The 22736-nt window shown below is 47.4% G+C and overlaps 1 protein-coding gene across 1 annotated transcript in view; it reads right to left on the bottom strand.

Annotated features, from left to right (window-relative positions):
* The window catches only part of RPS6KB2 (ribosomal protein S6 kinase B2), a 172505-nt gene that overhangs the window by 85241 nt on the left and 64528 nt on the right, over positions 1-22736 (bottom strand). Inside the window, exons 4-11 of the mRNA XM_078659228.1 lie at positions 20521-20589; positions 20210-20357; positions 17639-17696; positions 16805-16905; positions 12090-12180; positions 11800-11890; positions 10015-10122; positions 1413-1475 (exon numbers count right to left, since the gene is read on the bottom strand). Coding sequence (XP_078515354.1) covers positions 1413-1475; positions 10015-10122; positions 11800-11890; positions 12090-12180; positions 16805-16905; positions 17639-17696; positions 20210-20357; positions 20521-20589 — 729 coding nt within the window. The remainder of the gene's footprint in view (positions 1-1412; positions 1476-10014; positions 10123-11799; positions 11891-12089; positions 12181-16804; positions 16906-17638; positions 17697-20209; positions 20358-20520; positions 20590-22736) is intronic.

Below are 22736 nucleotides of genomic sequence, written 5' to 3'. Positions count from 1 at the left end.
TAGTCAAGTAGCAAATGCAAGGCAGTATCCAGGAAAAAACAAAACACTTGAAGTGATATGTAAATAATACTGAGCGAGTGATGCAAGTGGGCAACTCGTTCTGAGGCATTGGGGTCTAGAGCGAGGGGCCTGTCTTTTCCTTTCTTCCAGCTCTCGATTCTTCTTTTTCTGTCCTTTCTTTACTTATCTGTGTTCTTCCATACATTCTTCTCTCAATTTACCTTACGTCTTTTACCTTCTTTAATTCCATCCCTCCATCCATTATTCCTTTCTACATCCATCTCTCCATCCCTTGTCTCCTCCTTCTCGATAGCTGTTCATCAGCTCATCTTCCATTTACCACTCTTTCCATCCTTTTTTACATTTACCTATCTGTCTATTCTTCTCCTCCATCCAGCCACTCTTCTTTCCATTCATCCACTCATCTCTGCATCCATCCACTGATCCAGTCATACTTTTATCCATCCATCCATCCTTCTTTAAAATCTGATCTCCAACTACCCATTCATCAATCTGTCCATCGCTCTCCACAAACACATTGTTGATCCTTCTCTCCAGTAATCCACCCACCCATCCCCCTTTTCCCTCCTCCTTTGATTTTGGGCTCTCTTGTTACATTTTTTTCTTCAGCAACCATCCCATAGAACCAACATACTATCTCTTTTCAGCGGTATTTAGGAGCTACTGATTAAAGCAGTGGCAGCCGGTACGAAACAGGGGTGGTGAGGTGAGGGTTGGAGGAGGGGGAACAAAAAAATGAAAATGAAAATTCACTCACGTCAGCACGCCATCCCTCCCAAATAGTCTATCCTCCGTCCTCTTTCTGGCTTCTCTGTGAACAGGAAGCATCCAGTCTCCCCAAAGCCAATCAAAACATTGCAATGCAGTGTTGATGTGGGTCTGAGCGCCATGGTTCCCCTCTCAGACAGATACAGGGAGCCTGTGCACAGGTCTCCACTAGGCTGTAATGCACAGCAAAGTGCACATGACTGGCCGAGTAAAGATGGCCAGCCAAACCGTCATGCGCACTTTAGAGTGCGGCAACCACTCCTCTTCCCTGACGTCGCAAGAGCCCAGCCCCATCACGTCCCGCCCTAACCTGGCCGATACTAATAATAAGATAATAGCTTTCATTATAATTTTATTTTTCCTTTAACACTGCTCCGAGAGCAGTGGGGAGATGCTCATACGCCTTAGCCAGGGGAAAAGGGGGGGGGGGTTGCCACTGAATTAATGTCAAAAGTCCTGTAAACATCAATTTAAATATTTGATACCACACATAACTGTGATATCCACCACCCCGCCTGTTCACGCCGCTATAGCGGCGGCTTTAGGATGCCCCTCGCAGGATGCATTAAAGCTTCAATACTGAGTGCACTGTGTTAAAACATACAAACAGATGTCCCTCCTACCTGAATGTCCAGTGCGTCTGCTGGACCTCCTCCCAGTCTCGAGGTTGAATTTCTCTTCAAGAGCTGTAGAGGAGAAAAAGGGACATACATGGTCAGCAGAGATATTCACTACAAACCCTGGCTACGGATTCTGGTACAGCAAATGCCAGAGTACTTGTGAGGGCAGGTCCTCTCGGGCATGAATCAGCAGTGACCAAAGTCTTTCCTATGATGTTATGCACATTGTCAGATTCATAAAGTCACATCTAATGGCGTATGATGACCAGGATAATGTTGTAGAGAGTGACTCAAACTTGGTCACAGAGTACGGCCTGTAGATCTTTCTAGAGGGTGGTGTGGATTCTGTAGCAGTTTAGTTAAAGTGGGTGGCTTGGATACTCTGACAAGGAGACTTAACACACGGAGATGATGGACAAAGCGCTGAAACTTTTCTGACACTCACCCCCAGTCACAGATCTGGGTTGAATCCATCATCGTTTTTCAGCTCACTTCGCCACCTCAGTTCAGACCGAGCTATGTGCAAATCCGTCTTGACCTTGTGCTCATGGGAACTGTCCAGCCCGAACTGCCAAGCCAGCTCTTCCCTGAACCAGAAAATAGGCATCCTGGGACAGGTTTCGGGGACACACCCCTCATCATCTTGGCTAGCTTTAATCCAGTGGCAAAGTGAGCAAGTGACCCACGCCTGGGCATGCCCTGTCAACATAGGGTGAACAAAGCAAACACAAGGAGATGGCTATGTACTGGGGTGGCGAAGTGAGCTTAAGGACAATGATGGATTGAAGCCAGATCTGTGACCGGGGGTGAGTGTCTTAAAAGTTCCAGCACTCTGTCCATCATCTCCTCGTGTTTACAAGGAGACTGTTGTAAATAAGATAGGGCCCCCCTGCTACAAATGGAGAGTTCCTTTAGGCAGGGAAATAATGCACAATGAAAGTTCCTAGGGCAACTCAAACATAATATATAAAAATGCTCTTTTCCAACATAAGAAGGGACAAGACAGACTATATCTAATACAAGTTTCAAAATTAGTTTTTATTGAAGAATGGGTAATACATATGTACACAAATCACATATAAAACAATAAACTGAGCATTGCCCTAGGAACTTGCATTGTACAAGGAGACTGTTGCCATATTGTGGATCAGGAGTCATAACGAGGAACAGAGTAACAGGAGCAATTTGTGTGATGGGCAGCATTTCAGTATTAGATGAAAAAGGACTGTACAGGGAAGCCAAGGGAAGCCTTTTGGCAAACACAACGGTGTTTTACACAGACCCTCACAGATGGAGAGCTGCAGAATGAAGCTATTGGCTAAGCTCTGGGGAGTGTGGTTTGCAGCTATGGTGAGGTGACATACGTTCACAGGTTGCAGGGTGTTAAGAGTTAATGTCAAGTATTTTCATGTTATTTTCAAAGACTTGGAGAGCTCCAGTTTCAAAAGATTTGTGCAGCAGGTCACACTGAAGTAGGAGGCTAGAAATTAAGCAACTTTCTGCAAGAAAACAGGATGATAACTTCGTAGACGATGCATAAAGTATTGAGTTAAATTGGTGCAAGGAGCTAGAGTAGGTTTGTGTTTTGAAAGATGTGGGTGTTTGGTTATGTGGTCGAAGCAGTTACACTTGCGGGGGCGAGAGCGTCATCCCTCTACCAGAGAGGCAATTACAAGGCAAAAAGCCAGGTCTTCAAGGCCTTACGGAATGGAAGGTGGGCTTCCAGGCAACAGATGGATGGGGGGGGGGGGGGGGGGGGGGGGGGGGTAGTTGCCAAAGCAAAGGCTCTTCCTGACTGACTGACTGACGGTACTGAGGAAAAAGCCAGGTCTTGATTTCTTTCCTAAATGCTAATCTATTAGGTAATCTTCTAAGATGTGGCGGAAGTGTATTCCAAAGTTTGGACGCTAAAAAGGAGAACCGCTTTCCCCCACAGCGTGCTCTTTTTATCTTTGGAATTTGTACAAGGCCAAGGAAAGATGACCTTAAAGTCCGGGTGGGGACATAATGAGAAAAGAGAGCTTGCACATCTTCAGCCCCCTCTCCGAACAAAGCTTTATGCACCAGACAGAGTGATTTGAATTCAATGCGTCTTCGTACCGGGAGCCAATGGAGATTCCTTGTCGCTTTTGATGTTGGGTGATGCTTAGACAGCCCAAGTAAAACTCTGGCTGCCGCATTTTGAATAGCTTGAAGCTTATCTAATTGAGCAACACCCATTCTCAGGTAAAGGGCGTTGCAATAGTCAATTCTTGACAAGATGGTAGATGCAACCACCGTTTTCCTCAGGGCGAAAGGAATATAAGGGAGAATCTTTCTCAATCTTTTTAAGGTAAAAAAGCACGCGGACGTAACCTGATTAATCTGTGGCGCCCAGGTAAGATTTTTATCAACCATTACTCCCAGATTCCTAGCTTTTGGGACCGGTACCGGGGGTGAGCCAGCAGTACTAGGCCGCCATAGCTGAATCCAGATTTGGTCTTTTGAACCAAATTCCAGGACTTCTGTTTTCTCAGCATTTAGCTTCAGAAAGTTCACATTCATCCAGGTCATTGGATGAAATACATTTACAGAAATCAACAGCCCGAGCATCTACAGACTCAGCTACAGATACTACGAGCTGCGTGTCATCAGCGTAAGATAACAACTTAAGGCCATGGCTCTTTACCAACCTGGCCAGAGAGGCTACATAAATGTTAAATAGTGTTGGTGATAAGGCCGATCCCTGCGGGACTCCACCCGGGAGGGTAAATTCCTCTGATCTGAGGCCGTTCCAGCAGATCAATTGTTTCCTGTCGGACCCCTGCATCCTGCAGCCTTTGATTTAATACTGTGTGGTTTACAGTATCAAAGGCTGCTGTTAAATCAAGCAGGACCAGTACAGCCCTTCCCCCTTCATCTGTTACCTTACGTATTTCTTCAGTTGCCAGGATTAAAGCAGTCTCCGTTGAATGTTTCGAACGGAAACCATGTTGCGTGGTGTCCAATAGGTTATGTATCTCCGGGAACGCCATTAATTCTAGGTTTATTACTTTTTCCAATACTTTTGCTGCAAAAGGCAAACAGGAGATAGGTCTATAGTTCATTTCAATCTGTGGATCCAGTTTGAGATGTTATCCAATCTATTCATCTCACCCATATAAGATAGGGGTGCAAAATAATAGTGGTCTTTGTACCTGCCCTTTGAAAGCCAAATGTACTATTACGCATATTCTTATGGACTGTGTTTTTTATCTTACAAATCGGATAAAGTTTTTAAGACCTTTGTTTTATAAATATGATGCTCTTCATAGGAACAAGGCGGTAAAGTTACTGTCTGAGATGCGATTAGACGTGGCAGTTGGGATTGCTCGGTTCCTACGATCTGTTAAACAGAATTTAAAAAAATGAAATATAATGGGGATGGGGTGGTGAGGAGGGAGGTTCATTTGAAGGTTTTAATTAATGTGTAATATTTAGAATGTTTTATGGAAAATTGTCTAAATAAACTTGTTTTTGAACTTGAACTTGTGGATCCAGTTTTTTTTTTTTTAAAGCGGACGTATACATGCTTTTTTCCATGCTGTGGGAAAAACTCCTTCAGACAAAATTGTATTTATTACTGGAGATAAGAAAATACTGATAGCTTCTGATGCCATATGCAGTATATAAGGTGGGTAAGGGTCCAGAGGGGAGCCAGATTTAATGCTTAGTACCAATTCCTCTACCCTTTCCTCTGTAATTAGGGGAAAGGATTGCAGACCTTCATGGTCCACCCTAAATTCAGACTGAGCTATATTTTGTTCTTCTGACTTATTTATTGATTCTTCTAAACTGTCATAAACTGCTTGCACCTTGTTTTGGAAGAAGACAGCTAGTTTGGCAATACATTTTTGTTCCGGCGTAAACATAACATCAAGCGGGCATTTCAACAGGGCATTGACTGTTTGAAATAATTCTTTTGAGGAATTTGCCGCTTCTTGGATTTTAGTAGTATAGTAAGTAGCCTTTGCCTGTATAATTGCGACCTTGTAGTCTTCCAAAGCTGCACAATACTCTTTCTTGTGACCAACATCATATTGAGATCGTGGTGGTCGCCATGGAACTGAGGTCTTGTTTGGGTGTGTTGGAAGGGTTTCCTTGAACAGTGTTGGCTCGGTGGTGCATGGTAAATGAAATTAAGGTCGGGAACTGCTATAACCAGTCCAGTGGCATCTAGGAGAGGACACTGAGGTGAACAGGTCTACTGTACTCCCTTTGGAATTGGTAAAGAAGCTTGAAGAGCGCCTTATTTGTTTCTTAGAGGCTGATGGGTGGATGTGGGGTGGGGGGAGGTGTAAACACATGAGTTTTGCTTTTTTAAGAAACCTGCCCGGAACATAAATCTTTCACCTTGGTGGGTTAGAATGCCTCAACTGTGCAAAATATGACAACTGTAGGTGACATACTATATATGGTGCTTTCACTGGAAAAGGGCGAACACAGAGTCGATGAATTGGCATTATCAGACCGCAACAATGATATTTTTACTGGACTGTGAGCAGTTGGCCTGATAGGTGATGTTTCCAATTCTGGAACCACCGGTTATCAGACCAAACAATCCCTTATGGTGTCTGGTTGTAAGTCAACCTTATTAGACAAGCTATCCTAGGGGTAGCATGGACTAAGCAGCCTAAAGGCTTAACTTAAGAGGTCGTGTTAAGCGAGCTGTTTTACCACATACAATCCTGTAATAAATGTAATGTAAATGTAAATGTATGAAACTTATATAGCGCAGGACTTACCCTGGGGCATCTCCGCGCTTGCTTAGGGAACCCGTCCTGGTATTCCCCTGTGAGAAACCCCGGCAGGGTATCCACAAGGTGAAAGCCAGGCATCCCGCCGCGAGGGGCCGATGTGGAGATTAAGCAAGCTATTGCCCAGAGTCGCAGAGTGTGACCCAGTGAGTCGAGTAGGCACCGGAGCGAGAATTGTCGAGACCGTGGAATTTGTGAGCCCGAGACCCGCCGAGGCGGGGAATCGAACCCTGGTCCACGGTCGATCTCAGATTCCGGGTCTGCCGCCTCTAACCACTGAGCCACACTTCCCCAGAATATCAAATGAAAGGACACCACACAAGTATATATTATAAAATATATGTATTTATTACTAAAAACAATCCCCAGTATTCTTTATGAATAAAGGGGCACAAGCGTTAAATCAAAAGCACAGTTTAAACATACAAAGTTGCACAATTATGGATGAGGGCGGGGGGCCACTCAAACCATATACTAAACAAGTGGTATAAGAGATACCAATCGAACAGTGGTTAGGCCTAGGGCCTAGGGAATCGCTGGGAGCAGTCGGGACAAGCAGTGCTGAAGTCGGGAGAGGCCCACGGGATTCGGGTGCAGTGCGGAAAGCGCACGCATGCACCAATGTTAACCAATGGTGCGTAAAAGTTGTAAAGTTAAAGTTTAAGGACACTTCCGCTGAACCTAGAGGAACAAAACTTAAGACACAGACCCTAGAGATGTGTACCAGTGTGGGAACACCGGCGGAGCAAAGTTACCTCACCCACAGGAAGCGGGTGCACAGGGTCGAAGTTGAGTCGGATTTCGTCACGCAGGCTCTTGGTGCTTGAAGCTGAAAGGGCTGCAGGCGGGGTGAAAGAGAAGTGTCCGGTGGAGTCCAAGGGTGGACTCAAGTCGAAAAGTACCTGAAAGCAGAGGGGACAGAGTCTGGGTCACTCCGCAGTGACCAGGGTGGAACCAGGACGGAACCAGGCAATGTCGGGCGCAATCAGGTGGTCGTCAAGGAGCTTCTCTCCGCTGTCACGTGGGCTCCGGGGCATCTACGACATCCAGGAGCGGGTCACGATCTGTCCCACGCAGGCTCTCGCCGTCGGCGCTGTCGGCTTCAAGTTTGGAGCAAACAACACTTGGCAAAAGCAATCCACGCGGAACCGGGAGATTGCTTCTCACTCGAACCAGGAGGGTCAGAGTGGGGGCTCCTTTTCAGGGGAGCTGGTGCAAATCTGGAGCAACCAGAATCGCAGGTCGAATTTCAAGTTTCGTCGGCACAGGGGCCACTAGCCGGCTGGCAAGTGACTGGGCCAACGCGTTGAGCCATAAGAAGCAGAAGGGCCCCACGCAGCACTCGTCGAGTGTGGAGGGCTGAACTTCGGTGCAAGTGTGGCTCAGGGTTGGGGCTTCTCAAACCCCGGTGTACAGCTTCGAGGGTCACTCGTGGGCTGCACGGTCAGCGTCTCGTGGTCTTTCCAAGATGGCGTGCCCCACGCTTCCGGTCGCCTCCACGGGTCTCAGCTCTGCAGGGACTGTGGATCGGGCTGTTGGAAGGCAGGCAAGCTTGATCTCGTCGATCTCTGTCGCTCGAGTTCCGGCGGGAACTGCGACAAAGCAGACGTCGATGGCTGGATGGTGCCTGTTTGCACAGGGTGGTCACTCCTTGACCACAAGGGAGATTCTTCGGGCTTCTACGTCGAGTAGGATGTCGAAGGGTCCAGAGTTTCGTTTCTTATGTTTCATCAGGATAATCTGAAGTGTCTTGGCACTGCTCCCACTCTTATTCGAATCTGGGGGGCTGGATTACCTGCTAGGTCCCCTCCTATGGGTGGGACCCAGGAAGTGGGTGGATACACCCCCTTCCTTTGATCCAGGCCGCTCTGGCACGAGGGCTGGAGTGCCCCAGAACCGGTTTGGCCGGATTATGCAAGGGGCAGCCTTGTGCGCCCCAAGCAGTGTCTGGTTTCTTTCAAACCTCCCTGCTACAATCCACTATCTCCTGTCTGGGGGGGTGTAACACCTCCCTGCGACAGGAAACCCTTTGTCCAGGCCCCATTTGGCTGAGTTTCGGTCAGCTTCAGTGGGTCAGACTCGTGTCTGTGGCAGAGGCATCCATTTTGTGGATCCAAGGTCCTTTTAGAAATTAACCGCATTTAAGTAAAGTAACATGTCTTACCCCTCTAGAGGGGTGGAATGCTATCCCCGTCGCCAGAACTGGCGAGGGGATAGTATTCCAAATCGTATGACACCTTACACGACATGTTTTGATAAAGCCAAACCAAAGTTGCTATATAACCGTGAGGATTATAATGCACTTAAGAGTATATGGTATGGCATTATCCTGAAACCGCTTAGGGAGTCGTTCCCGACAGCTGCAGATAGGCTCAGCTCATGCTAGAGCTCCATCTCACATTAAACCACGCACTCTGCCTCCAGGATTGATGAGGCCTTCCATAGGAGTGGCTCACAGGTTTATATGTGTCCAGATATAGGTTTAGATATAGGTATACTATATCTAAGTAAGGGGTGATTACACCACCTTACCCCAGCTGAGTGATCAGCCAGTTGTGTCAATTTAAGAACCAGCCAGGGGTGGCAAAAGATATGCTGCAGCCCCTGGTAGGCCTTGGTGGCCCCTATGCCCTGGGCACCTATAGTGCATTATTCAGGGGCTGACAAGGAGTCCATTTCCAATTGTGGTATGTACCTAGGGTACATGGAATCCATTTTACAGAGAGAGCAGATGGCCTGGGGCCCTGATTAGCAGGGAACCAGGTCAACTAAGTCAAAAACCAGCTAAACACAAGGCAAAAAATCTGAGGTAACCATAGTCAGGTAGCCACCTTCCTACATGGACCAAGACTAGACTATTGCTGTATTGTTCGTGGGTCCATACAGGAAGTTACGGAGCAGCTTTGTAACAAAGTCGTCCGGTTGTTAGCATTGTTTATCTTCTTGTACCTCACTGCCTGTAATACACTCAGAAAGGAAATAAAATAAGCCTTTAAAGGACTCTCACTGATCCTAAGAGGAGTACTAATCCACTTCCACAATGTGTGCTAACATCTAGCTCTGCAGTGGAGATTAAAACATAACTTGCAGTATTTTCTGAGAAAACTGAAAAGTCTTTTTCCACAGATTACGGTATTCTGTGGACAGTACAGTGGTACATCTGGCAAAGAGCATGTATTGCCAACTCGGACTTTAGCACTATAGAGATTCGTTGATCAAATCAAGAAGTTAATGATTACTAACTACAGGTCAGTCAAGGTGACCATGATTGAAACTCAGAAGTGGTGTGGAGGCTAGTAAGGGCAGGTACTACAGTGAGATGAGAGTCTGGGGTTCCTAGAGTGGAAGAAATGTCAGCAAACCCTCCTCCAGCCTTCTCTAGCAAGTTGTTGTGCCGTATGCTGTAGGCTTGGTGGGTGAGAAGAACTATAATCTGACGGGCAGGTCATTCTCTCAGAAGAGAGTCTAGATTCTGTGGTATGAATTACTTTGACTTGCGTACGATACGCTATGAGGCAAAGCTGCTAGTCAGGTGGGCTGTATGTGGTAGGGAGTGGAATAATGGCACCCGCACCAGACTGTAGCATTAAAGTGGATGGTTTGTGTGTGCAGGTGTGGGAGCTGATCGGAATCTTCTACAGGATGGCAACTAACAATCTGACCTCCCCCACCTTTGAGCACCTGGCTACACATTTTACTTGATGCAGGATTGAGCCATTGCAAGCAAGAGGAATTAACAAAGATCGCATGTTAGGAATATCGGTCTTGCATTTACTTAAACCATCCCGAAGATAGAAGCTGACAGTGAGCGAGAGGAGGTATTACTGTACCTTCTTCAGGAGGTCACGTGCGTCCGGGGTGAGGTAGGGTGGGAATATCAGCTTTCCCTTCAGTATCTTCTCGATGGTCTTCTTCCGATTCTCTGCAGTAAAAGGCGGCTGAAAGGAACAAAGGCGACCAGGTTAGCTGAAATAGCTGTGGTAGTGCTGAGTGTGTGACGAAGAACACAATAGCTCGCCAAGTGGGGGAAGGCAGGAGTGGTGCAGCAATGCCACACCTGATACAGTCAGGGCAAGGTGGAGTCTTGTGGGATTCTCTACCAGAGCAGCACCATGTACTGTTACTTTCAGCCATACTACCAGCAACTCCCAAACTACCGACTCATGAGCATCATTACTGTCTCTGCACATGGATTCTAAAGATCCCATTAGCCCAGAGGCTGGAGGATCTACTATTTAGTATAATTTGTTATCACAAACCTAGGAGAGCATTTCACTACCTAGTGGCTCAAATAAGATGCACAACTTGCAGTGTCAATACCCAGGAGTGTGGGGAGCATGTGACCTACTGTAGTATCGGGTGCAAAATGTCGCTTTCCATCACGGCTTGCAGGGAGAAGCAACTTGTGATGTCACTTTTGGTTATGGCTACAGGGAGCAGCATCTCATGACGTCACTTCTGGTTATGGCTGCAGAGAGCAGCATCTCATGACGTCACTTCTGGTTATGGCTGCAGGGAGCAGCATCTCATGACGTCACTTCTGGTTATGGCCACAGGGAGCAGTATCTCATGACGTCAGTTCTAGATATGGCTGCAGAGAGCAGCATCTCATGACGTCACTTCTAGTTATGGCTGCAGAGAGCAGCATCTCATGACGTCAGTTCTAGATATGGCTGCAGAGAGCAGCATCTCATGACGTCACTTCTAGTTATGGCTGCAGACAGCAGCATCTCATGATGTCAGTTCTAGATATGGCTGCAGAGAGCAGCATTTCCTGCTGCGACGGCCAGCACCTGTGTTGAGGAAGCAGCTTTCCATCTTCTGGGTGTTTCCAGCCGCTGAGAGGGTCCATGTATCCTTAGCCCCATTCTCCCATGCTCTAACGTGCAAGGGGATTCAACACCCAACAAGCCCAATCAAGTCACTGAAGTCTTGTGATCGTGTTTCTCTCTAGCAGGACAAAATACCTGTGAGGTCACTTACTCTCATAGATGGATACAGAATCACGTATTAGTGACTCCTTCTGGCTTGTAATGTCACTTTGGTGCGATCAATGTGTTTCCGTCTGTAGGGGCGATAATGCCAGGAGAGCGGTATTACGGACAGTCCTATCACAGGCAAAAGAAAGAAACTAAAGTGATTGCTGTTGGTATTAATGAGTGACAATTCATGCCACAGAATTGGGCAGAGCATCACCTGATGCCAATACATTTACTATTTTGAGATTCCTAGTTGATGCAGTTTGTGGAACAAAAGGTCATGCGCTGCCACTTTCTCCTATATTCGGAGGCAACAAATGTGCTTGACCTAACAACTTTCTGTTTCGGGATGACACTTCTTTCTGCGACATCTACTTTTTTCAATCTGAAGCAGTCACTTGCGTCTTAAGTAACTTCCTACTAAAGGAGGCAGTGCAGTCGTTAATGGGATTTTACCTTTCTATTAGTCTAAAGGGAGTGGGGCTGTCTGCTATCACTTTAGTTATTGATGTTACTCAATAACTGATGGTACTTCCTTTTGGCTATGACGTCACTTCCTTCTTCAATCAGAAGGTGCAGCCCATTCCCTTACACTTGCAACAGTCAACCAGGGCAAAGAGCGAGCTGAGAACTTGCCGATCCCGTGAGCATGTCGTACATGAGCGCTCCGAGGCTCCACCAGTCTACAGCCCGATTGTGCCCAGCATGAACAAGAATCTCCGGGGCCCTGCAGAGAAGGAGAAAACAAATGTTAACACACAAAACAAGATCCAAACCTACTGTTGTAAAGAAAATGCCCTGCTCCAAACTTCAACAAGCTGGTGTGAGCAAAAGTGAGCGAATGTGTCAGCCCGTGCACTGCCGCCTATGTGTGCGCTTTACTGTGTTTAGTGTAATACGGACAGGCACACAAGTGCCTTACCTACATGTATTCAATCGTTCCACAGAAAGTGTGGGTGACGGACCCATCATGGATGGACTCCTTGCACAGCCCAAAGTCTGTCAGCTTCACGTGGCCTGTGAAGAGAGAACAGGAGATCAGATGCTGTTGGAGAATGTGTCAGCAGCTATCAACGAGCCTCTAAGCTTTGCACTTCTTCCCAAACCACACTTCACTCTTTCCAAGCGGCCCATCTCACTCTACCCCCATTCTCCCACCACCGAAACCTCACATTTCAAAGACCCCAAAAGGAATACATACCGCTCACCTGTAGTCCCCTTTCCAAATCTCCTACTCATGTAAAGTTACTTGGTTACCTCCCCTAGAAACACAGCTGATCTACAGCTCCCCTAGAAGCTTCACACGATCCCACTCCCATTCACCCCCCCTAATCTACAGCTCCCCTAGAAGCTTCACACCAGCATCCCGCTCCCCTTCACCCCCCCTAATCTACAGCTCCCCTAGAAGCTTCACACCAGCATCCCGCTCCCCTCCACACCCCCTAATCTACAGCTCCCCTAGAAGCTTCACACCAGCATCCCGCTCCCCTCCACACCCCCTAATCTACAGCTCCCCTAGAAGCTTCACACGATCCCACTCCCCTTCACCCCCCCTAATCTACAGCTCCCCTAGAAGCTTCACACGATCCCACTCCCCTTCACCCCCCCTAATCTACAGCTCCCCTAGAAGCTTCACACGATCCCACTCCCCTTCACCCCCCCTAATCTACAGCTCCCCTACAAGCTTCACACCAGCATCCCGCTCCCCTCCACACCCCCTAATCTACAGCTCCCCTAGAAGCTTCACACGATCCCACTCCCCTTCACCCCCCCTAATCTACAGCTCCCCTAGAAGCTTCACACGATCCCACTCCCCTTCACCCCCCCTAATCTACAGCTCCCCTAGAAGCTTCACACGATCCCACTCCCCTTCACCCCCCTAATCTACAGCTCCCCTAGAAGCTTCACACGATCCCACTCCCCTTCACCCCCCCTAATCTACAGCTCCCCTAGAAGCTTCACACGATCCCACTCCCCTTCACCCCCCCTAATCTACAGCTCCCCTAGAAGCTTCACACGATCCCACTCCCCTTCACCCCCCCTAATCTACAGCTCCCCTAGAAGCTTCACACGATCCCACTCCCCTTCACCCCCCCTAATCTACAGCTCCCCTAGAAGCTTCACACCAGCATCCCGCTCCCCTTCACCCCCCCTAATCTACAGCTCCCCTAGAAGCTTCACACGATCCCACTCCCCTTCACCCCCCCTAATCTACAACTCCCCTAGAAGCTTCACACGATCCCACTCCCCTTCACCCCCCCTAATCTACAGCTCCCCTACGAGCTTCACACCAGCATCCCGCTCCCCTTCACCCCCCCTAATCTACAGCTCCCCTAGAAGCTTCACACCAGCATCCCGCTCCCCTCCACACCCCCTAATCTACAGCTCCCCTAGAAGCTTCACACCAGCATCCCGCTCCCCTCCGCCCCCTCTAATCTACAGCTCCCCTAGAAGCTTCACACGATCCCACTCCCCTTCACCCCCCCTAATCTACAGCTCCCCTAGAAGCTTCACACGATCCCACTCCCCTAATCTACAGCTCCCCTAGAAGCTTCACACGATCCCACTCCCCTTCACCCCCCCTAATCTACAGCTCCCCTAGAAGCTTCACACGATCCCACTCCCCTTCACCCCCCTTAATCTACAGCTCCCCTAGAAGCTTCACACGATCCCACTCCCCTTCACCCCCCCTAATCTACAGCTCCCCTAGAAGCTTCACACGATCCCACTCCCCTTCACCCCCCTAATCTACAGCTCCCCTAGAAGCTTCACACGATCCCACTCCCCTTCACCCCCCCTAATCTACAGCTCCCCTAGAAGCTTCACACCAGCATCCCGCTCCCCTCCACACCCCCTAATCTACAGCTCCCCTAGAAGCTTCACACCAGCATCCCGCTCCCCTCCACACCCCCTAATCTACAGCTCCCCTAGAAGCTTCACACGATCCCACTCCCCTTCACCCCCCCTAATCTACAGCTCCCCTAGAACCTTCACACGATCCCACTCCCCTTCACCCCCCTAATCTACAGCTCCCCTAGAAGCTTCACACCAGCATCCCGCTCCCCTCCGCCCCCTCTAATCTACAGCTCCCCTAGAAGCTTCACACGATCCCACTCCCCTTCACCCCCCCTAATCTACAGCTCCCCTAGAAGCTTCACACGATCCCACTCCCCTTCACCCCCCCTAATCTACAGCTCCCCTAGAAGCTTCACACGATCCCACTCCCCTTCACCCCCCTAATCTACAGCTCCCCTAGAAGCTTCACACGATCCCACTCCGCTTCACCCCCCTAATCTACAGCTCCCCTAGAAGCTTCACACGATCCCACTCCCCTTCACCCCCCCTAATCTACAGCTCCCCTAGAAGCTTCACACGATCCCACTCCCCTTCACCCCCCCTAATCTACAGCTCCCCTAGAAGCTTCACACGATCCCACTCCCCTTCACCCCCCCTAATCTACAGCTCCCCTAGAAGCTTCACACGATCCCACTCCCCTTCACCCCCCCTAATCTACAGCTCCCCTAGAAGCTTCACACGATCCCACTCCCCTTCACCCCCCCTAATCTACAGCTCCCCTAGAACCTTCACACGATCCCACTCCCCTTCACCCCCCCTAATCTACAGCTCCCCTAGAAGCTTCACACCAGCATCCCGCTCCCCTCCACACCCCCTAATCTACAGCTCCCCTAGAACCTTCACACGATCCCACTCCCCTTCACCCCCCCTAATCTACAGCTCCCCTAGAAGCTTCACACCAGCATCCCACTCCCCTCCGCCCCCTCTCATCTACCATTCCCATCAAGACCTCAGGAGCAATCAATGATAAAAGACAAAACAAGAACAGTGTAAGGTGGGATGGGGTGGATATGGAGTGGGAGGAAAAAAAAATAGAAAAGTGAAATCAGAACGGAGTGTTGGAGTGAAGTCTTCTTCGATCAAGAGCAAAGACAGTGACCTTAGTAGAAAGATGGGGAGGAGCACGTACAGGGACTTGAGTGCATTGGAAGTTACACTACAGAAGAGAAGGGGCTCAGCATCGAGTTATTTGTTCTGGGTCCTAGATAGATGGAGAGTTAATTAACAATATCCATGGTGAGCACTGGTCTTCACCACAGATGTCCTACAGCCTCCGCTACGAACGCCCTCCGCTTGGAGGACGAATTGGTCTGTTTGTAGACCCAACATTCCAGGAGTAGTGAGGAGAACTTTAATGTCCATCCAAAATTATTGTTTTTTAACACTAATAACCCACTTCCTTATCTCACAGCTGCACTGCTCCCAAATGGTGTAAATGTCGCCAGCTGATTTGCTGGGCATCTGAACAACTTCGGTGCATTGAATCAATGCTGGCCATTTTCAACTGTGAACTACCTGCTAAACCAGTTGTGTGACATGGGATTTCCACAATACAATAAAGAGTGAAAAGCAGGCAGTGGAAATGATATAACAATGATACCAGTATCACCACTAGTCATGGAGGAGCAAATGAAAACGGTGCGGAATGTGAAGTGGTTGGTGAGACTGCATTGCTAGTGCTAAAGGAGGTGCTCGAGGTTTTAGTCTGGGCACAGTAATTGCAGAGTCAGCCAGAGAAAAACAACATACAAGACAGAAGAGGTCTTATTCTTAAAAGACTGCGATAAGAGAAAGGATGAGAGTTAATATTATCCACACAGCAAGATCAATTGATTGAAAATGAGAACAGGGTAGTAAATAAGAGAAAGGATGCAAGCTGCTATTATCCAGACGTCGTGGTCAGGTGTCTGCAAGTGGGGACAGGATTGCAGGAAGGGGACGTAAGCAGTCAGGAGAGATGCAAGTGGAAGGTTTATTATGGAGAATGTATGGAGAGAGCTTGAACTGCGATATTGCCTGAACCGATACTTGGATGCAGACAGTTGCTACACGTACCTGAGAGCAAAAACAAGGGCACGTGGATGAAGTGTCCAATGGGACAGGGAACTTTAAAGGACATTGCTAAATATACCTGGGCACATCTGACAACAAATCTGGGGCACAGGGCCGCCGCATGGTATAGAAAGGTGGTGTGAAAACTCCAAGCTGCCTTGGGAGAGTGGCCTTTAGTAGTCCGTCTCAGTAAAAGTGTGCTCTCCTTTGCAATCCTTGTAGCTATCAACTGGGAGAAGGAGACAAGAGTCACCTGGAAGGATAGATGGGTGGATCCATCACTCTTGGGAAGGATTCACAGAGCAGTCCTGCGGCATGATAAACCCTACAGGTGCAGAGTTAAAGACACAACCCTTACCGAAAGGAATCACAGCTGAAGGTCAGGGAAGCGAATAGGAGACCAAGACTCCCCAGCAGGATGGAGCAGCTGATGCAGTGACCCCAAGTGGCAGTTCATGTCTCCTGCTTTTCCTCGAGCTTCACAGCTCTGTGAAAATCTACAAAACTTTCACCCAGATTTAAAATAGCCTCATCTCACTCTCCACAGCCTGTAGCCTCACGGAGGCATTATTGCCCTCCTCTCCAATCTACCCCCTTCATTCCTACGTGCTCTGGACCACAGACCATCTTTGATGCCCTAGCACTAGCAGCATAGTGCCGTGCAATGTGCCTCCACATCTCCCCACCTCCTCTGCCCTCACCCTCTCAGGCTCACTCCGTCCTCCTCACCTACCTTGATTGCTCAGCATGATGTTCTCTGGCTTCAGGTCCCGGTAAATGACGCCATGAGAGTGCAGATGACCCAGAGCAAGCGTGATCTCGCCCAGGTAAAAACTGAAAAACAAAGCAGCCGGCTGAAAATCAGAACAGCATAAAAAGGCAAATCCAGCAGCAGCACTGAACGTGGAACAACTGAGCAAAGAAATCGCATTAGACTGCATAAAGCACAATGTACCAAGGAACACCAGAAGCTGTTTGATAAAGATGGCTGGGATAAAGGCCTGCAAACCTGTACACAATAAATCATGGCCAAACTCTGCAGACACAAGTAAAATTAGTATAACAAGGTTTGACAATAATCAAAACAAGTACTAATAAATTGAACTCTACTGAACAAAGAACGGCAGACGCTGCGTGAGAGAGCACATGGCAGGAGAGTCGGCTACTGGGAGCAGTAACAAAGCAGCACATCAGACCAAGACTGTGCACAAAGGAGCTCTACATGCAGCTTGTGCTGCGTAGAAAACATGGATACATCTATGACAAAGTAACGAGCAATGCAGCAAGTGAAGTGCTAGAAGAAACACTACGAGGGGTGTGGTGACAGCACAAGGGGCGCAGAATCAACAACAGACGGGTAAGCTTTGCAATGAGCCAACACACATGAACAGTTGAGCAAAAGCAAAACAAAAAGCATAGGCTGCTAAAGGGTCATCTGAACAAAGAGCTGGATAATACATGAAGAACCACACTGGGCCTGGCAACGCCTGATCTGGGCACTTGAAGGGGGTTGGTTAGCAGTAGTTAAAGTCCCTACTGAGAAGCATCTGCCATACAACAGACTTACCAAGCCGTGTCTTCCAGGAATATTCCTTCCCGCTCGAGTTGCATGAATAATTCCCCACCTGTGGAGGGAAGCAGCAGAAAGGAGATGAGCAGAGCAGACACAGAATGCTGCCGAAGAGAAGACAAATTCATTTGATGACCTCTAGAAACTGGGAAAAATCCCACTCTTAACAGAGGAGGGAAGCAGAAGCAAACAATCATCTTTCATCAAAATATAAATTCTCAGATTGATTTCCCAAGACTTTATGGAGAAAATACACAAGTAAGCATCTTTGTAAAACATTTTTTAGAAAGGTGGTTGCTCTAAAAAAGTAAACGGGGACTCGCAAACCCATAGAAGGAAGAGTCATTGGATGGGCTTTGGCAGTCTAGCATGGTAGGGGGGCTCCTTACTGTGTCATAACCACCAAAGAGTGCATGTGCCAGAGGGCAGGAGACAGTGGTGGTCAAAAATGCCATGTTAACAGATGAGCTGGACTGGGAGTTTACGGATTCTCCAAGAGCTCCTCCCATATTTTATTGCACCATTTACTACCTGGTAGCATTCCTGTTACTACAAATGGACTTTGGCACAAAGCTGTAGAGGGCACCACTCTAGTACCATCTACTCAGACAACCTACAGTGACGTTTTCAACTCTAACTAGAAATGTACTGTTTCTAGAAAGTCCTAACGGTGGGCCAGAATTAAACATCTATGAAGATTTGTTTTAGGGACATTTTCAGATCAAAAGGAAAATCAAGATCACAAACCAGGAGAGCTGGAGGATCTCTACGCCCTTGGTATCTGGCGAACTACAGAGGACCCATCAGAGATTATGACAAGAATCCTGTGCACACGTTAAGCGAGGTGTATACATGTATCATGCTTAATCAAAAGAACACAATAGGTAGTAAATGAAACTAAGTGGACACGAAAGAAAGTCTTTTTGTTCTTCAAAGGATTGTAATTGACCTTCCTTTGTTGAAAGGTAACTTCAAAAGCAAATGACCAGCCGACACGTGTTTCGTCAAGCGGGCAAGGAGCCCGAGACTCTTCAGGGCTGTAAGCACAAATGGGGTAACAGTCCGTATAGCCGGTGACATTTCGACCCGGCGTCTGGGTTGAAAGAATCAGCGATAGTGAGTCACTGTGGACTCAGAGACGGGCGGGTACATCCGTCTCAAACCAGCTAATGCCTGGAATATGGCAGCAGAGAGAGTGAGTCACTGTGGACTCCCCCAGTTCAGACATGGCCATATGCAAATCAGTCTGACCCTATGCCTCATGGGAACAGTCCAGCCTGAACTGCCAAGCCATGTCTTCCCTGGGCCGGAAACATGCATCATCGTCCATCATCCCCTTTGGTTTTGCTTTGTTTTAAATATGGTCACTAGTATTGTCTCTGTAAATCTGTTTGTTCTCGTTTTAACCTCTAGTCCCCTCAAAGCATTACTGTTCAGGCACTCCCACATGAGAGGAAGCTTTCCTGCTGTACACCCCAGAACATTGCTGCTCAAGGACCCCAGGATGAGCTTTTCCCTCTAGACCACTCAAAGTATTACATCCTGGACACCGACTAAAGGGTATCATACAACATTCGTTTTTGGGGACTCCAGGATGACAGAATCGCTCAGAAACTATTACTGTTCCAGGACATGGCTGAGGGAAAGCATTCACCCAACCCTTAAAGGATCAGGGCTTGTCCTATATTTGGCTTATATATCTTTGGGGAGTACCTCAAATCGTATTTGTATTACTTGGTTGTGCATTAAGGCTTAAGATCACACAAGTCATTATTCGTTATTGTACAACAGCGCATATTACAGTTATTGTGTGTTCTAATAGTATTCTTCGAGTTCATACTCCTATATTGATTTTATTTCATAATCGTTTGACTGCACAGACTACATTTGGCCTTGTCTCGTAGACTAGCACACCCTGGACAAATATGAAGTTCAGGTACAAATGTGCAGCAACTATTAAAATACTGAAACCGCATTGTGGCAAAACCTTTTCAGCCTTGAAAATTAGGCAAGCAGGTATACTTAAAACTGCACAGTATAATATGTGGCCTAATTCAGATTATAGTTATATTCTTTGCTTTCACTCTTGCTAAAATTTTACTGATTTCTGCATATCTTTTCATTTATTCTGCGCCTAAACAGACTTAAAATACCACCTTTAAAACTATCACTGTGAGTTTTGAGTGTTTGTGTAAGTTGTCAGAACTCAGAAAAATAATTTTAAAAAGCCCGATAGTCTCGGACAGGTTTGTTATGCGCCCAGTACATATGTTGTCTGGGTAAGTTTGAGAAAACATATGGGTCATACCTGGCTGTTCCTTCCGCTTAGAGTTGTTAACTTGGCCCAAACCTGCCCTTCCATAGGGCTATGAAGCCTCTATTGAGTTGTATTCACAAACCTTGAGGTACTTGCAGACAAGGTAACATTTTCCCCCTAGACAGCAAGAAGTTTTACCACTCAGGCATTCACGAGGAGGTAAAACTTTCCCCCTAGACAGCCAGAAGCATTACTGCTCAGGCACTTCACAAGGAGGTATAACTTTCCACCTAAGACCCAAGAAGCCTTACCGCTCAAGCACTCCAGGATGAGGTAGAGTTTCCCGCCGGTCTGAAAGGCATAGATGAGATCCACGATGAAGGGGTGTTTGATCTCCTCCAGGATGTTCCGTTCTGCCTTGGTGTGAGCTGTGTCTTTTGCGTTGCAGATTATTTTTGCCTATCGTGTAAGAAACAAGGTACTATGGTAAGTATCTACTCAGAAGTGGCCGGTCAGTGTTGTACGGCTCCAACAGTGTTGGAGGATAACAGCAGGATTCCTATGTCACTATCATTAGTTCTTCAGGCCTTCAGCATTTAAAACAAATATATATCATACATACCTTCTTTAACACTTTCATGGCAAATACTTTTCCATTGTTTGACCCCTGTACTTTACGAACCTGAAAAACCTGCAAAAAGACAGCATGTAAGAAGTTGGCACCACATGTGTGTACATAAATAAGCTAAGCCCTATGTCCCTGCATAAAAAGTACAATCAGCATGCTTTAAATTAGTAAGTGATGGTCTCAGATTGCGACACTGGTGAGGAAAGACTGGCTCTCTAGGGGGTTGGTTTGCAGCCTGTCCACCTGTAATTTACTTTCAAGGTATTGAAGGTGATCACTGAGCCACTGACCGAAGCCATCTAGCGCCCACCCCAGCGCAAGATCATCAATTCCCATCCATTTTTTCAAGCCTTCGAGGCAAGAAGACGGATATTGACAGAGTGGTGCAGTACCAAAACTGACTTGGGATCTTGTTAACTTTCCCTAAAAAAACATCATTAAACAGGGAGGCAGGAGTGTTCAATGAGGAATCTCAGGTAGATAGAGTAATCACCAGGAAGAAAGTTACTGCACATTTCGTTTTTCTTTTGATGGATATATCTACCTACAGATTTCTCACCTGTAAGATATATTTCAATCCGCCCAGGGAGAGAGGTGATGGATGGTTAGATGAGAAAACTCGGTAGAACGGGTCTGGCAAAGTGTTCATCCCTACACACTTCAAAATCCAATCAGTAAAGCTTGGCGAATGTGTGTAGGGATGCCCATGTTGCTGCTTTGCAAATCTTTGCAACTAGAACTCATCTGGCAAGAGCAGAAGTGGTTGCTTTGGCTCCGTGGAATGCATCCTGATCCCCTTCCAGGGACTCCTTCTTAGTCACATAAGAAAAGGTCTTAATGCAAACGATGAGCCACCTGGACATAGTCCTTTTCTGCACCGCTTTAACTTTTTTACCACCACAATTACCCAAAAAGATCTGGTCATCCAGTCACATGTCCTTGGTGAGATCCAGGTAGGAGTTGACTTTCCGCTTAGGATCCAAAATATGCAACCACTCCTCCTCCTTCGTGGGATGGGATGATGGATACAAAGAAGGAAGAGTGATGGATGTCTGAGGTAAAAGGGTGGCATCACTTTCGACATAACACCAACTTGTCTGGATAAAATGTGGTGAAGGTTGGGTGAGAACTGAGAGCTTACAACTCACTTTCGCATCTGGCGGAGGTAACTGCCATAAAACACGGTATTTAAAGTCAACATTCTCATAGGACAACTATGCAAGGACTCAGAGTCCCCTATAGAAAAGTTAAAACTCCCATTGTGGCATAACAAAGAGGGGTGAAGGATACAGAGTGTTCACCCCTTCAGAAAACACATCACAATTTGGGGCTTTCAAAGATTGTTCAGGTGGAGGTTGAAACTCTTCCATGGCCAGGTCCAGTGAGGTCACCTGAGTGGGGCCACTCAGAGGGGACAACAGGTACCATGACAACTACCTGCGATTCAGAGGATGAAGATCCTGTGGGAGTCAGAGGGAGCTGTATGGGACTTTCCTTTAAAATGGTTTCTTGTGACTTTTGTGCTTTCACCTCTTAGCACCTGAAGAGTGTGACAAAGGTGACTGGGAGTGAGGTCTAGAGTGGGGTAGATTGCGCTGCTCATTCACGGCTTAGGCCATGAAAAGTTTCACCTCAAAATCCCCGATACCTTTGGGTGCATGCTCAGGCAGTAGTCACAGGATCAGGAGTAGTGGTCCAGACCGAAGCACCAGAGGCAGAAGGAGGGGGAAATAATTAATGGACACCAGCCCCTCACAATCCCTACAGTGTGTGAACATAGTTTTTGGTTTTAATAAGTGCTCCCGAGAAATCGGTCTGTGGGAAAACTCATAACTGTTCGAGAGAGTGCACTCCAGGAACTGACGCTGTTGCACTGGGGTGGGAATATATGGCTTTGGTGACCTCATCAGACGCCACTTACTGTGTCGATGCAAAACTAGCGCCCCTATCAGCGACGTGAGACCTTTGAAGTTTCCAGATCCAGTATAATATCTGGGATTCTTATACAGGTGAGGAATCTGCAGGTAGAAGTATCCATGAGAATGCAGTCTACAACAATTAAATCATTTTAAAAAGCTAAGAAAAATGGAACAGGGAGCTGTGTACATGGCAAACAGCTGTGCTTTGCTTCCATCGGTCTCTCAAAGAGTCTGCTGGCACCTTGTAACCATGTCTTTTCTAACAGTCTATATATTTAGGGTCTATACGGA

The sequence above is a fragment of the Lissotriton helveticus genome, chromosome 1_1 (assembly GCF_964261635.1).
Source record: "Lissotriton helveticus chromosome 1_1, aLisHel1.1, whole genome shotgun sequence".
In the NCBI taxonomy this organism is placed as follows: Eukaryota; Metazoa; Chordata; class Amphibia; order Caudata; family Salamandridae; genus Lissotriton; species Lissotriton helveticus.
This window is presented reverse-complemented; position numbering and strand designations above follow the sequence as displayed.